This window comes from Castor canadensis, chromosome 5 (genome assembly GCF_047511655.1).
Source record: "Castor canadensis chromosome 5, mCasCan1.hap1v2, whole genome shotgun sequence".
NCBI classification, from domain to species: Eukaryota; Metazoa; Chordata; class Mammalia; order Rodentia; family Castoridae; genus Castor; species Castor canadensis.
The window spans coordinates 148,903,547-148,920,633 of record NC_133390.1 but is presented as its reverse complement, the minus strand read 5'-3'; the positions used below and the strand labels follow the sequence as shown (position 1 = coordinate 148,920,633).

The 17,087-nt window shown below is 35.6% G+C and overlaps 1 protein-coding gene across 1 annotated transcript in view; it reads right to left on the bottom strand.

The window, feature by feature from the left end:
• Hao1 (hydroxyacid oxidase 1) overlaps nucleotides 1–16,236 on the bottom strand; it is a 50,748-nt gene extending 34,512 nt beyond the window's left edge. The window contains exons 1-2 of the mRNA XM_020184549.2: nucleotides 16,040–16,236; nucleotides 10,407–10,558 (exon numbers count right to left, since the gene is read on the bottom strand). Coding sequence (XP_020040138.1) covers nucleotides 10,407–10,558; nucleotides 16,040–16,176 — 289 coding nt within the window. The 5' untranslated portion in view covers nucleotides 16,177–16,236. The remainder of the gene's footprint in view (nucleotides 1–10,406; nucleotides 10,559–16,039) is intronic.
• Between the last annotated feature and the right edge of the window lie 851 nt (nucleotides 16,237–17,087).

The following is a 17,087-nucleotide window of genomic DNA, read 5'->3' as shown; positions in this document are numbered from 1 at the left end:
GGAGAAGATGTTTATTCATGGCATTAATGTCTATTATTTGGAATATTAATTCATGTGGGACAAATCATGTACTCAGATTGGAGCAGAAGAAAAATGAAGCAATGTGCTACTTTGGGATTCAACTGATTTTTTTCTTTCTTTCTTTTGATTTTATTTTTTTTAAATAGCTGTCTTTTATAGGAAAAGAGAATCGAGTCTCCCAAATTATGTTGTTAAAAGACAAGGGAGCAGAAGAGAAGAGAAAGAAGTAATTTGTTCAAAAGGCTAAGGTTTTGTTGTGTTTTTTAAGGTACATTTGATTAAAAAGCTCCTATAAAACTTAGTCACCAAAACAGCTGCACTGAAAATAGTTATGTTGAGAAAACGAATTTTGTCATCTGCACAGGAAGTCACTGTGTAATGGGGAAAATATGCAATGACAAAGTATAAAGCAGTTGTGTAGTTCTAAACTCAAGGTCTGACATTCTGAAGTGTTTGCATAAATGTGCACCATGACATCCATTGTGTGTGTCAGCCTTATGTCACATAGGACTTCTCCTTGCACAGGTTTGCTAAAGACACAATTAACATTGTTGCATACACTTCTAAAATTACAATTGAGATCACCTAGAAAAATTAAGCCTTGAAGTCCCCGATCTAAGTGAAGAGCAAATTGTGTTTAAAATACTTAGAAGTGGTCAAACAAATCTTAATTTACCATTTAGGGAAATTAACCAATTTTAACATTTTCATGAAATGACAGGAAGCCAGACTTAATCATTCCAGTGCTTTTATGAGCAGCCATTGTCTGAATCCAGACTAGAATAATCATGAGTGATCATACTGCCACTATACCTCTAGACCTCCTCTTTATTATACAGAAATATTTCCAACAAATAATTAGACCCAGTGACATCTTAGACCTCCCTGCTTTGCTTCCTCTTTATCTGTGGGGCAGAACTGCAAAAGACTAAAGCATGAGCTCTGATACTTGCTTCTCAGTCATTATTCTCCCATCTGATTAAGTTGTCAGGTACTAGCATATTTGGACCACACCACAAGGGAGATGACTTTTGATGATGGTTTTGAGTAGCATCAGGTTTGCATTTGACAACTTCAATCAGCCTTCCACAGTTTAGTGACATCAGTGTTGGGACACACATGTGAACCTCTGACTTGGCACTGCCAAGTTTTAATGTCCTGTACTAAGGCACATTAACAATTCAAAGAAGCAATTCAATCCTCTCAAGAAACTTACCTAGTATCTTAAATTTTGGAGCAAAATCCTTGATATTATACCACCTCATTTTTAATAGGTATCTTAATTTGTTTGGTCAGTTCTGACTTTTTGAGGTAGAATCTTCCATGTTGCCCAGCCTGATTGTGATCTTGAACTCACAATCTTTCTGCCTCTGGTGTGCTGAGATATCAGATATGTGTACCATACTGATGTTTAATAAGTGTGTTTGATTAACAAATTTTGTCTCATTATAAAGTGATTTCAACAATGAATCCATTTTTATAAAAATAAAATTTGACCTTTATGAAATATTTTAGAGATCAATTTTACATTTCATAGACATAGATAGTACTCAACTCACCATAGTTCAATGTGTGGCTTTAATGTTATGATGGTACAGGAACAACACGCATTCATTAGGAAACAGATTTTGATGTTTGAACTTTTCCTAAACTAACAATATGTCAGTGATATGCTCTTGTGATATGCTCTTGTAATGCGGGCAGTAGCAGAGACTACCCATCCCAGTCAGTCACAACACCAAGAGGGTAAACAACCAAAACTCTACAGGGCACTGTATTGCTAAGCCATTTTGTTCAGTAGATTAGATGCATTAAATCAATTTCAACTTAATAGTATATTCAATTTATTATGGGTTTATCAGGACACAACCCCATTGTGAACTCAAGGAGTATTTGTATATAACCTAGCACAGTAAACCTGTATCTATGTAAATGAGGCCCATAATCTTTTCATACATATGAGTGTATATGTGTGTGTATATGCATGTGTAATGTGTTATGTGTGTGCATATGTATATGCAAAGTGTGTCCCATCTGCTACTTTTGATTATAAGAATAATGGGTCCAAACCATGAATTTGAGCTATAATGAATGAAAAAATGGTGTGAACTAGGGTTTTTTTTTGTGGTATCTTTCTCTTTGTTTTTTTACTATCTAATGTAAGTTGGACCAAGCCTTAGGGAATGATTTCTCCTTTATTCCTGTCTAATTTTGTTTCTTCTTAGCAAAATGGACAAAACATTGGACAAACACAGACAACTAGGTCAGACTTCAGAGTGAAAGAGACCTAACTTCAAACCTTATGGTCACTATTGACTAGTACTAAATGTTGCTCAAGTGTTTCCTTCTCTTCCATTGTCAAATGACAGTGACAATGACTGTGAAGGTCCATTTTGAGGAGTAATGACATTGATGAACAGTTCATTGAATATACCTGGTGCATGTAAGGCACTGCACTTCAGAAAGAGCAAAAGTTTCTGTTAAAGCAAGTCCGGTGCTCTGCCTGGTTTAGATAAAATTGAAAATAATGGAATATTTTCCAATAGGTACGCTGAAACATATATCTCCTCTGTCACCTCATACAACACATAAATATATAAATCACTAAAACTTTCAAAAATCCATCATTTGAGTTTGGAGCAAAGGAAATGACAATTTTCCTGTTGAATGGTCTTTCACTCAATCTTATGGCTGATCACTTAATCTTGGAAAATCCAGCAAATTCGACAGCTAGAGCTCTCACCTACACCCTAATTCAGTTCTTTGGGGTCTGTATGGCTCTTTGTGTTACTTTGCAATCTGTTCCACCTGCACCTTAATAGGTGGTCAAATCATAGCTGAATCCCAAACTTCACTTTGGAATGTTCTGGCCTTTTAGGCTCAAAAAGAAAGTGTTTAGATTTAATGGTTTTATGGCCCATCAAATCCTGTGTGGTAGCCTCTAATTGCATCCATGGGCAGGAATTTCTTTTAAAACTTTTTTTTGACAGTTTAATAAGAATTTGCTAATATGCTGAGCATTCCTGGAACGCATTAGGTGGGTTTTAATTTTTCTTTCTACCAGGTCCCAGCACTCCCTCATGTGGCATTTGTCCACATAACAAGTCAGAAGCATAAGGATAAATGAATATTTAATTTTTTTATTTTTCACTTTTATTGTCCATGTTCAAAGCCAGAAAAATAGAAGAGCTCCATGGAAGATGAAGTAAGATTTTATTATCATCGTTCTGCATTAAAACCAGAGAGATTTCCATGGCAATGCTCATAAAAGCATCAAGTAGTAAGTTTTTTATTAACTGGATCTTTGCAAGATTAAAATTGAGCCTAATGATATCATGTGTTTTATCTGCTACTAACATTTATGTTCATTATTGCTACATTCTTCCATGTGTTAAGCACTTATAGAAATGATTCTGTCTTCTTCCCTGAAAAATAGGCAGGATAAAACTTTAAAAATCAAAAACTAAAAAAAAGAATAATAATCAACTGAAGTCTCAAATGTATGTGTCATTATTAATAGAGATATTTATGACTCTTAAATACTAGAACAATTGCCAGTTATTAAAATGTTGATTAAGTAATCTGCTGCAGCAAATCTATTATTCATAGTATAATGCATGAATGTATTCTAGTTATTTTCCCTCCACTTCAGAAGAGTTTTATAAATTTTAATTTTTGTTTGTTTATAATTCAAGACTCCTTACATATGTTCTCAAATTATATTTCCTAATGAGTTTTATTTTTCTGTGGTTTATTCCATCTTCTCAAAGTCAAAAGGATAAAACTATAAAACCATACTATGTTTTCAATTACTATTGCAAGATTATAGTATGGGGCTTGCCTTAGGATTTCTGCTGCAATTAATGATATTTGGAAATATTAGTAACTGACCAGGATATTACAGACAGTGGTGCTTAAGAGACTAATTAGCCTTGAGCAAGGTATTTAACCTCTCCCAGCCTCAGTTTCCACATCCACAGGAATTGAAGTCCAGTCTTTGGGGCTTTGGCTCACATGTTTTAAGATAGTGGTAAGGGACAGAGATAATAAATTCAAATTGCCTGGCATGCATAAATTTCTAAATAAATGTTAGCAATCATCATTTTCACAAGACTTTGAATATCACTTTCTGATTTTGTACAGTAGTTATTAAATGTTTACTTGTGTTTTCAGCAAGATTCCAAGATAAATATGTACCTGCTTTCTCTGCTATATCCCAAGAATGCTGTGAGAAATGGAAGTCAAGTGCACACAAATGCTCACTCCCCACCTAGATTCTGTAGAGTAGAATAGAAAAAGGTGGGATTTCACAAAAATAAGGAAGGACAACTGTAAACTTTGAATTCTCTCTCTTGTTGTGTTTGATGAAACTCTAATTGGAGACAAAACTTTTAATTACTTTTCAAAAAAAGTGTATAGATCATCCACTCCTATTGAGAATGTTTGGGTTTCGTTCTTGCAGTTTTCTCATTGTAGTTTTTTTATTTTTCCTTTATTTTTTGTCTTAGCAGCAGAACTCTTTCTTTAAAGAACTTTTCTTCTGAGCAAGCAGCACAAGTAGCTGCACGCTCAGTGACACAGCTAATTTCTCTGAGACCTCTTGGGATATGACAGGCAAACCACTGGGCTTGCTTAAGCAGCTCACTTTATCAGTGAAGAAATGTAATCCTAGAGAGTGAAAATGACCTCCCACAAGAAGCAAAACCAGTTAGTGGTGAATTTCTACATAAATCAGATGTCCCAGCTGAACAGCCCAAGGGACAGTTATAGCCCACAAAAGTATTTGCTTTGGCCCACACATTGTTGCCCCAAATAGTGTTTTAAAGAATTTTGATTTATTTGCCAACATATAAAGTCCAGGAGATTGTACATAAAAAAAAAATCAAGATTTCTGGCTTCTCTTAGAATACTTGAAGATTTGGCAATTCCACATCCTCACTCACTTGGGGAGCAGTCAGCTAAAGCTAAGAGGTGGCTGCCCCCTTTGGGATATAGCATGTAGTCTCAGAATGGATGGGATGGAATATTCAATTCAGGTTTACTACCTTCTCTACCACTGAGTTAGCCCTGTTGTTTTCTTAATTGCATTCCTCCTTAGACATTAATATTATAAGCCTAGAGCTTAAAGGCATTTTTAAGGACCCTACATAAAGCTTAAGATAAAGATATTTTTACTAAGGAAAAGAGTAATTTTCGTTTTGACTAAGGTGTGAGTGTACTTTTCTAAAAGTGAGTTTTTATGTTTGAAAGAGAATGATTTGGGGGACTTTGGACTCCAAGGGATAAAGAAAAGTGTGCCCCATTTCTGTAAGCTTTTCTAGCATTTAATGTATCCTCATAAGAATCCTTGGAGGTTAAAGTTGTGACTTTTATAGGGTTGCCAGATTGGGCAAACATGGAGGAAACTGAGTGGGAAATAATTTGGCTCACTGTATTTTATCTGACAACCCTATATTCATCAACATTTTGAAAATTTACAAAAAAAAAGTATAGTTCTAGAGTTCTAGCCTTGGACCCCATTCATACCCAGGTTATGGTCCACAGTGGTGAGAGGAAAGGCTGAAGGGCCCTTGATATCAGACTCGCTGAGGAAGTCTGGACAGCCCATTGGGAATCTGAGCCCTGGCAACATTCAGAACTTTTTGGAAGTGCATGCTAATTATTCAAGCCAGACCATCCCTGTGGTTCCAAATGCCCTCTTCCTCATTAGGAAACTTAGGGATAACTAGGAGGGTGGCCAAAAATAAAATCCTCCATATTAATTTCTATAGATTTCACAATATTCCCAAGGATCAGGCTTACTTGGAAAGATTTCTGGGAATGATGAAGCAAGTCAAATAATAAATAACTTCATCATTCCATGATGATTTTCTGAGTATCAAAAGTGGGTAGTGATCTCTAAAAAATATGAATATTTTCACAGTCCTACTCAAATTTGTCTATGGCTATCTATCGTCTTCAATTAGTTTTATCTTGGTTTGTAAAGACCAACCATGAAAGGGAGATTTGCGCTCTAGTAGTTTTGGCTGGGAATGATCCCAAGGTGAGTTGAAAGAAAGTGAATTGTAACAAACAAAAGCATGTTAGTGGGCAGGTTAACTTTTGTGGAAAATTGAGACTCAATCTTACTGGGTGACAGTATTAGCAAACATTTCAGGGATACTGGTCAAAAACCCTGATCAAAGAGAGTCAGTGTATTTATATACTAACTGCTGTATATCATTGGCTTTAATACTTGTAATTTATGCTTAGACTAGTGCCTGGAGTATGATAGGTAATTGCTTTATATGTGTTTGCTAAATAAATCTAAAGGAATAAGACTCTAATGGGCATTTATTATCCTCTTATCATTAGCACTGGGAAAATAATGTTGAATAAAATAGTCCTGCCTGGGCTATGAAGTCACAGCTTCTTAATAAGCTTTCTTCTCATCTTTATTCCCAGCATATCTTCACCAAAAATAAGGAGCACTCACCTTGGAACCATTAGAAGTAATTTGGAGATAAAACCTTGCCATTCATAAAAACAGACATGAAGACCAGTGGAACAGAATAGGAGACCCAGATATGAATCCATGAAGCTATGCCACCTGATTTTTGACAAAGATGCCAAAAACATGATAGCAAACAGACAGCCTCTTTCAACAAATGTTGATGGGAAAACTAGATATCTGCATGAAGAAAACTGAACCTAGATCCATGTCTTTCACCCTGTACAAGCATTAATTCAAAGTGAATTAAAGACCTTAATATAAGACCTAAAACTTTGAAGCTAGTGCAGGAAAGAGCAGAGAATATAGTGGAATTAATAGGCATAGGCAACAACTTCCTCAATAGAATTCAAATGGCTCAGCAACTAAGAGAAAGGGTTGACAAATGGGACTATGTAAAATTAAAAAGCTTCTGTACAATAAAAGAAATGGTCTCTAAATTGAAGAGACTTCCCACAGAATGGAATAAAATCTTTGCCAGCTATACATCCAACAAGTGTTTGACAACCAGAAAAAAAAGGAGGCTCAAAAAACTAAACTCTCAAATTCAATGACCCAATGAAGAAATGGGAGAAAGAACTGAACAGAGCCTTTTCAAAGATGAAGTTGAAATGGCCAAAAAACAATAAAGAAATGCTCAACATCCCTGACCATAAAGGAAATGCAAATCAAAATCACATTAAGATTCCACCTCACTCCTGTTAGAATGGCTACCATCAAGAACAAAAACAACAACAAATGTTGGTGAAGATGTGGGGAAAAAGGAACCCTCATACACTGCTGGTGGGAATGTAAACTAGTATAACCAGTATGGAAAAAAGTATGGAGTCTCCTCAAAACACTAAAAATAGAATTTCCACACAATCTAGTAATTCTACTCTTACGAATATACCAAAGGAATGTAAGTTGGGTTACAACAAAGGCATCTGCACACCCATGTTTATTGTAGCTTTCATCACAATAGCCAAGCTATGGAAATAAGATGCCCCACTACTGATGAATGGATTAAGAAAATGTGGTACTTATATACAATGGAATTTTATTTATTCCATCACAAAGAAGATTGAAATTTTGTTATTTGCAGGTAAATGGATGGAACTGGGGAGTATCATCTTAAGTGAAGCTAGCCAGATTCAGAAGGCCAAAAGCTGCATGTTTTCTCTTATATGTGGAATATAGACGTAATACAAATACAATCAATATCATGAAAAACAGGTCACATAAGGAAAGGTCACATATGAGAGGGGGAGGGTAAAAAAAGGAAGTTAAAGTGAATATGGTTGATGTACAAGAATGAACATAGAAATTTTAAACTGGTTGAAACAACCATAAGAAAGGGACTAAGGTAGAAAGAAGAAAAATAGAGGAGATAAACTAAATCTGGCTATAATACAAATGTACATAGAAATGCCACAAGGAAACTCCCTATGTAGCTACCTTAAACAAGCAAAAATGTCTTTTATTTCTTTCTTTTGCATAATTGGAGAACAGGAGGGAGGAACAGGTTCTTCCTGGGGAGTAGGGGCTAATACTAGTGGGAGGGGGGAGGAGGTGGGGAAAGGGTGTGAGAGGGTGAATATGGTGCTACTACTGTGGAAAAAAAAATGATACTTGTTGAAACTATCCAGGAATGGGGGAAGAGGGGATAAAGGAGAATGATGGAGGGGTGAATTCAAGTGTAATATATTTGATGTATTTATAAGAACTTTTGTAAATGCCACAATGTACCACCACCCAGCATAACAATAACAACAAAAACCTGCCATTTACTAAGCTATGAAATCCTGCTTTCTCTGGAACGCTAGTTATTTGACCACAAAAAGGGATAGTGACACTTGTCAGTATCCAGTAAAGGAATATGTGTAAAAATAATTTTCTGGCTCCAAGGTAGCTTACCAAGTAAGCTCTAGTTTATTGGTTTCTCTTTTTCCTTACCTTCATTCCCATTCTTCTCATGGTTTTCTGTTTCTCTCCTTTTTTAAATCTATTTTTTTTGTTTCCTTCTTACAAACAAATACAAAGAATAGTTTATAAGCACAAACCAAAAATCAGTAGTAATCTCATCACTCCTAAATAAACATTTGTATCATTGAACATATTTAGAACCTAATAATTGTAATTGTTTTCTAAAGATATTACATCATGGTCAGGCATAGGGTGTACAGACTTGTAATCACATGACTTGGGAGGCTGAGGCAGGAAGATTGTAAGTTCAAGTCTCTGGGCTATCTAGTAAAACCCTGTGTCAAAAAAAAAAAAAGAAAGAAAAGAAAAATAATTAAATTAGAACAGCTTTCTAGGCCATTACACTCCTTTTGTATCATTTTAAATTTACTATATATTTTTTGCAACCTATCTCCAATTATGGAATACTTTTTTCATGGTTTTGCTTACTAAAAACAACAGACAAAAAATTCTTGCAGAAATATTCTTCCTTACAATAGCAATCATTTCCTAGGGATTCCTAGTAGTTTATTTATTGCATCACATGGAATTCACATTTTTACAGTTTTGATATTCAGAACCAAACTCATGAGAAAGAACATTCCACTGTACACTCTTCCCATCAGTGTTTGAAAATAAACATTTTCCCCAACCCCAACCTCATCCCATTGTATAATGTTAAAATAGTAATTCTATATTTAAAAAACAAAGAATACAGTTATGATTTGCACTTCTTTGTTTATTAGTTTAATCAATATTTCCTATCAGTTTATTGGTTATTTTATGTCTCCATTTGTGGAGCTGTTTATGTAGAACAGACATTAACCCTTTGCAGACTCATGCTTTTTTTTTCATTTTGCATTTGCTTTCCATTTGTATAGAGCTTTACAACACTTCTCTTTCATTGGTTGACTAAGACATCTTATCCCAACTTTAGATATATGCCTGTTTACTATTTCTGTCTTTCTTTTTTTTTTTGGTTCTTTGTTTAGGAATACCAAGGACAGCAAGAAATCTCTTTGCCTTTGTTTAGGAATACCATGAACAAATTCCTGGAGTTCCCAAACCACTACCTACATGTGATCCTAGAATTAAAGAAATTGCCAGCCTTGACCCAAAGTTTGTCAGCACAATCTCACTGTGGCATTCCGATGTCTTTGGCAGAAATTTGTGGCAAACATTTCAAGTAGGAATTTAAATCCATAAAATCCTTAATTCTTAGACCTATAATACTTTAAAACAGTATTTAGTTCATGCTCCTTTAGCCTTCATTCCCTGCCCTGCTTAGCATCAAAAGATATCAATCAGGTAGTATTCATTGCCAAATTTTATATGAATTTCTAACGCAGAATTTATAGAGATCTGTCAGACTTTCAAATGTTTGCATTGCTAGGAAACTAGTAAGCTAATAAATTAACCATAATAAAATATTTCTTTACAACATCTTTGACTGTCTCTTCACTCTCTCCTAAGGCAGTTGAAAATGTTCTGTTGGGAAGCAAGAGGTCTTTGAAATAAAGTAGGCACGTGTTTGAGTCCCACCTCTACCACTACTGAGTTATGACGTTGGGCGAGCCATTTCTTAGACTTCTATTTTCTGAGATATTGATATTTATACTCATAACACAACTAACATTCATTGAGCCACTACTCTGTGCCAGGCACATTATGTATGTGAACTTATGCAATCCTCACTAGATGTGACAGGTTCTATTTTTGTCCCCATTTTACACGTGAAGAAGACCAAGGCACGGAAATAGTATCTAGCCCTGAGATGCTCAACTAGAAAGTAGAAGAGCAGGATGTGTGAGAACAAGTATTTTGATGGGAGAACCAATGAATTTAATTTTTCTGAATGCAACAATATCTAGGGAAGCGTTTGATGCACACAGAGGTAGGAGTTGCGAGCTGTTAGCTCCCTTCTGTCCCTTGCCGAGGACTCTCTTCCTACCTCTCACAGTTGCAAGCTCCCCATCCACATGAGCCATGCACTGCATGGCGGTGGCCCCAGCACATATTGGCATGCTGACCCTCTGTCCTAAAACAGAAGTTGACAGGTCAATTTCAGCAACATTCCGCAGCACCCGTGGATAGAGCTTCCATCTAGAATAATAATTTAAAAAGTTTTAGAATATCAAAAGTGTAAACAAAGCTTTGGCATCACATTTTAGTTAAAAAGAGAAAGTAGTATTTGATTTTTTTTCAATCAATAAAATTACTTTATAAAGAGGCAATGTTAATGTTTCTAGGGAGGAAAATTAACCATAAGATGACAATGAACACATGCATTGAACATTACATAGTACCCCATTAATGTCTACAACTTTTACTTTTATCTATCAGTTAAAAATTTAAAAATCTAACAGCAAAAAGGTGATAATGAATTTCCCAAGCAATTTTCACTGAAGGTAATTAGCATACAGCAGAATATTTCCATGTTGGTCTACAGTTTTGTCGGTTGAGACAATGAACATAGTGGTGTAATGGTCAAGATAATCAAGATCTAGAACAATTCAATCATCCCTCCAAATTACCCCATTTCCTTTTGTAGTGAAACTCTCTCCCCACCTCAATCCCCCAACAACCATTGATCTGTTGGTATTTTTACCCACATAATTTTTCTTGGCAAGAATATCATGTAATGGAATCATATATAGTACATAGCCTTTGAGTCTGACTTCTTTCACTTGATATAATGCATTTGATATAAATATTCTTCCATGCCATTGCATGGGTCAAGAATTTATGCCATGTACAATAAAGTATGAGATGAGGGAAGAATTTTTTTCTTTTTTTTCTTAGCTTAGTTAAACATTTTCCTTAAAAATGCTATTTAACAGAAACTGGAATTTTTGGTTTAAAGAGATTTTGGCTACTCAATATGGTTTTACATGAATCTATAATTCTTCTGTGTTGGAGTGGAAATTCCCAATATGCCAACAACCAAAAATTCAGAAATAAAGCTTACAGGAGAAGTTCTCTTTCCTTACAGCAAAAATATTATAGTTCCTACTTATTGGGGTTCATTATTTTCCATATTACTAACTGATTAAAACTGAAGAAAATGCAATCTTATTTCTAATGAGCATTAATCTGAGTGCATTGAGTAGACACACGTACATATCTAACCAGCTCGAACATTTCACTTCCTATATTTAACTCTACTTCCAGAGGGATTGAGATTTTTTTTAGCAAATATAGGGAAGTGTGACTTAATAATGGAGCAACCAAGAAAAAAGTCCTTAATTGAAGTCTACTTCCTGTACTAGAGGAAGAAAATCTAACTTAACGTTGCTTTGTGGGCTAGCTAGGGGTCTGTAATCTAACCCTTCCTCACATAATAAAGTAAAAACATGCAGTCTCCTAAAAGTATAATAAAGCAGTTTTACTGTGTGATTCCTATGCTATTACTTTGAACATCATAATTGTCATTATTTTATGTCACACACATGCTCTGTGGCTAGAAGTCTTTTCTTCTCCACTGACCCTCATGGCAGGATGCTTTGATCTCCATTTTGAAGGGGGAGAGGCAGAAGCCTTGAAAAGAGTTTTTATTACCAATCATCTCTAAGTGTGTTATTAGAATAAGCGAAAAAGATTTTAATAGCAGCCACTGGCACGGCAACCTTGGAAGGCATTAATATTTACTTAGGGCTAGAAGAACAATGAAAGCTTTTATGGAGAGAACACACAAAGCTGCAGAGCATCAGCTCTGTGTGTGTGTGTGTGTAAGGGACATTTTAAAATGTCATATCCCCATTTATAAAGCTCAGACTACCTCCCAGACAGCAGCTTTACACTTGTCCACTTGGTGGTGCAGTCACCTTAATAAATGTGTACTCTTTCTTCCCCATAAATACTATTTTCTATTCTGAGGATATGACAGATTTAGTTAACTAGTGTATAAAATGCAATTCCTGCACATAATTAAATAAAGTGAATAGAATGGAGAAATGTACGTCCCCTAAAGAGACAGCCATCTTTTGATATTTTCCAAAGCACAAGGACAATAAATTTGCCTGGTAGTTCTAATTTCCAAACTCCACCAGACTCTACCCCAGATTTAAGTGACTATCCTACAATCAATCAACAATAAGTGCCTCATTATCAACTTACACTATGCTCTAATGGGTCTCCACTTTAGAAAAAGGCTATGAAGATGGAAAAACAGTTGAAACAAATAAATAATAAACCTTTTACAAAAGATAGTAAATAATAAGTGTAAGCAAAGGAAATGGATAAAGACGGGAATGCTGTAACAGGACTTTTAGTCCACACTTTATATTCAACAAGGGTCACAAATTTAACTTATCAAAAAAAAAAAATCAGGAGTTGTACACATTCCCCAAGAAGTGGCTACTCTTTGAAGACATCCAGAAATCACCAGCATTGAAGCTGTCTGCTTACTGATCACACCAACTCTACACACTGAATTCATGTTTGTAAATCCATTGCATTCTTGTTCCTTTTCCTTAACTTTTTACCATAAACATTTAAAACAAATGACACAAAATGCATTTAACCACCTATTTTGGATATTGGCTAATAGATTTTGTTACATTTCTGTCTATGAGAAGAACACTGGAAATTCCACTGGTCATTTTATATAGATTCTCAAATATTAAGTGAAGAGATTATCACTTTTTCTCATTAGTTATCTGAAAGAAAACCACACAACTGTAAGTGTCAATGGGTGTCATAGCAGGAAAAAGAAGAGCTTCCATTTCTGAGTCAGGAGGGCTCCTAAATAACCAAATTGTGGAATTATTTTCTGTCAATAATAATTTCAGAAAAAGCCACAAAATATGTGTAGCCCATGGATGAGGAGTTAGTGTGTAAGATGTGTTATTCTTTTTTCACATTAACCCCAATCAGGTCATGCCATGCAAAATGTACCAAGCTGATATTTGCCCTGTTCTTGTCATATTTGTAATAGGAAATTTCATTATTCTGGGTGGCTCTATTTATTTGTCCTTTTGTAATTCTCCTTGGTCATAATATTATTAGAGTCCAAAGTCTTACCCAGCAATGTCTCCAAGCAACTGCTGGGTCACATGGTTGGTCTATGTGCCCAGAACTTCAAAATGTGGTGAATAGATCGGAGTACAGAGAGATAAAAGCTGTCAATGAGAATGACTTTTTGTTGTCCTTGTGGGAGGGGGAGGTATATAAATTTCATAAATGTTCTTGAAATACCCTAACCTTATGTCACAATGGGTTGTCTGAGGTTTGGTAGTTTTGCAGCCTTTATTTGAATCAGAATTGGAAATTTCAGGGTGATTTCCTCTGATATCAAGCCAAAGCCACTGCAGCCCTGGCAGAAAATCCTGGTTCCACATGGCACAAGGCAAGGAAACAATGGTCACCCAGCAAGTCACACAGCAAAAACAGAATTTAGATGTTAGATAGATAACCACTCCTAATATTTTTTGCAATACAAACTCAACTACTTAATAGTAAAAGAGCATCAACTATCCTTCCAAGAAAGTTAATTAATACATTTTTTTCTCTTTAAAGCTGAACAAAAAAATGATCGTGGTTCATGGAAAAAGTGGTATTGCAAACTCATTTCCATTGTCTGTGTCAAGTCCCTCAATTACTCAGTACTCTGATAGGACGATAATACTCACTGGAGTGCCGTGTAATTCACATAGGCCACATGACACTTTTCCAGATCACAACTTGGAAGTCACCAAGCTTCTACCTCATAAAGCTTCTAAAATCTCTAGGGTTGAAGAGGTGGTTCATCTGCTTTGCTGTAACCCTTTGCTCCCTCCCTGAGACTTCCTCTGGGCCAGCTGTTTTGATCCATTTACATCACTTCAACCCAACAGAATTATGGAGGCCAAAGTCAGTATGCATCCAGTGCAGTGTGAGCTCCTATTTCTTTTTCAGTTGGGTTAACTTTTTTATTATCACATCATTTTCTGGGGGTACATTGTAACATTTACAAAAGTTCTTACAATGTATCATAGTTGAATTTACTTCCTCCATCATTCCCCTCCCATTCAAATGGGTGTAGGAGGGTGAATGCAATGGAAATATTATGTCCTCATGTATGGAAATGTAAATTCCTGTTGATGGGAATTGTCTCTCTGTCTCATTGTTCTGTCCCAGCATGTAGTAGAGTCCAGTCCATAAAGACTGCTATAAGCATAAATTAGCTAATTATCTAGCAATACAGTGTTTAAGGACTAAGGAAGGCTATATAGAGACAGAATCTGTGATCAACTGAAGCAATGCTGAGACACCAAATCTGTATGTCTGTCAAGGGCTCAAAATTTCCACAATTATTGACTTATTTGAGCTAAGGTGTGGTCTTCAGAAGACCACTCATATACAAACCATATTACATGGTAAGTAGAACTAGCATGATCCTGTTAAAAGAGGCATCTTCCAAGAGTAGAAAATATTGAAAATCCCCAAAGTATGAAACAATGACTGGGAAAGATTGTGCCAAATTTTAAGCCCATCCATTCTTAATCAACTTTCCTTTCCATGACTGTCTCAGCATTTGTTGAGTTGAGTTGGGTTTCAGGGAAAACCTGAATCAAGGGCTGCAGGGGTTGGGGAGAAGCCCCACCCTTCACCCCATTCTCAGTGTCCTCCGCTGACTTCTGGGTAAACCAATGCTGCTTGTCAAGAACCACCCTGTTTAAATGGATTTCATTTCTCCTGATTTACATATTGAAAAGTGATTGAGTGACTTTGCTCTAGATTAAAAAAGAAATCAAAAGGAAAGCAAATTCTTCCTGGAATCTTTCTCCCTTTTTCCACCTTTAATTTATTATCATCAATGAATGCCTATAATATTCATTGCCTTCATGAAGGGCTATTATGAATGATGGATCACACTGAAAGAGTGCAGTATATTGAAAGCTGCCCTCCCTTAATCAATCACATAAGCCATTTTTATATCTGGTGAGAGAAAAACACCCCTTTAAAGTTATGTTTTTATTTTATGTTTTTATTACAAATAGAAAACATAAACCATGATACCACCATCTTGTGCCTTTAAATATGAAAGTCAAGGGAAAATTAATTTGGGAAGAGAGATGAATCACTATGTAGGAGAGATGAAACAGCAAGGTTGAAAGATTAATGCCACATAGACAAATTGAAATCTAAAGTGACAGTTTAGACAACAGTAATCAAAATGATAATAATGCAGGAAGCCAGCAGGATGGGAATATTTGAGGCAATAATCCTTTCTGGTTCAACCAGATAGGATGGCTCTCTTGCATTTAAGGCTGTTTCTTACACCATGGTTATAATCACTCACTATCACACTCCAAGAAAAAGAAAATGGAGTTCCCACAATTTATGACTACTTTTAAATGTTGTTAAACTATTTATCCTCATGCTTCCAAGTGAGGAAATGGAGGTTTGGTGATTACAATCAATTGTTCAAGATTTTCAGGCATGGAATATTTTAAACAAGTTTTAAACAGCTCCAGGAAATTTCCTCCTTTTTATTCAGCACAAATCCAGACAATTCCATACCACCAACATAAAGTTAGATCTTATTTTGATGCAATGTCTTTGTATAATATTAAAACAATTTTAAATAACAAATTTTCTTACCTGGAAAATGCTGTAATATTATCAGCCAAAGTTTCCTGATCATTTGCCCCAGACCTATAATAGTCATATACAGACTTCTGAAGTACTGATTTAGCATGTTCTTCATAATCATTAATACAAACTAGCCGTGGAAACATTTTCACAGGTTATCACAACCTTAGATGTGGCTGGGATTTTTTCATGGATTGCCTTCTGTGCCTTGACAATTCCGTTATTAGTCAATTATTAATAGTCATTTACCAAAGGTCTTATTTAGTTATCTGTTGTTTGCATCAAGTGAGTAAACATTATATTCTTAGACTTTGAAATTTCATTTGCAGACTCTCCACGGAAGAATACCTATGCCACACGAAGTTGGTGGAAGATAGTAGGAGTTCTTTTGGGTCTGTCATATTGAAGAGCAAGCAAATAAGTCAAACATTAAGTACTTACAGAGTACTTAAATAAAGCCAATCTTGGTTAGGTTCTATCTAAGTCTGATTCTTCCATATAGTTTGCACCTTTGCTCATTGCTTGGTGTCCAGAATGGACTGTCCATTCATTTTTTTCCTTCCACATTTGGATGAGGTAGATAAAATATGAAAAACAGTTTATGGAATGAACAAGTTATCCAGTAAATACAGGGCTTCCTCACAATGTGAAGTTCAGCTGATCATAAACATTTGGCTTTAACATAGAGCATTTCAGCCAAATTATTGTTAATGCATAAGAAGTCTTACTTTGCTCTAGGGAGGATAAAGAAAAGTTGTCACTTCCAGAAGACTTTGTGATCTCAGCTACAATTTCATCCAATCATGGAATACTTGGGGAAGATTTGAATGAGTGTGATATGGTTGAGAAATCAATGGCTTTGATATCAGCCAGGCCTGGGTTTCAATCCAGAAGCTTCAACTTCCACCTGCTATTCAACAGCTGGATTTTAGCTGCTTACACCTCTGTGAGAACTTTCTCTTGAACTTGGAGCCTGCTTTCCACTCCATATGGCATGCCAAGTGTCATAGAATTAACATCCTATGCAATAGCCCTGAACTGCAAACTTAAGAGAGGT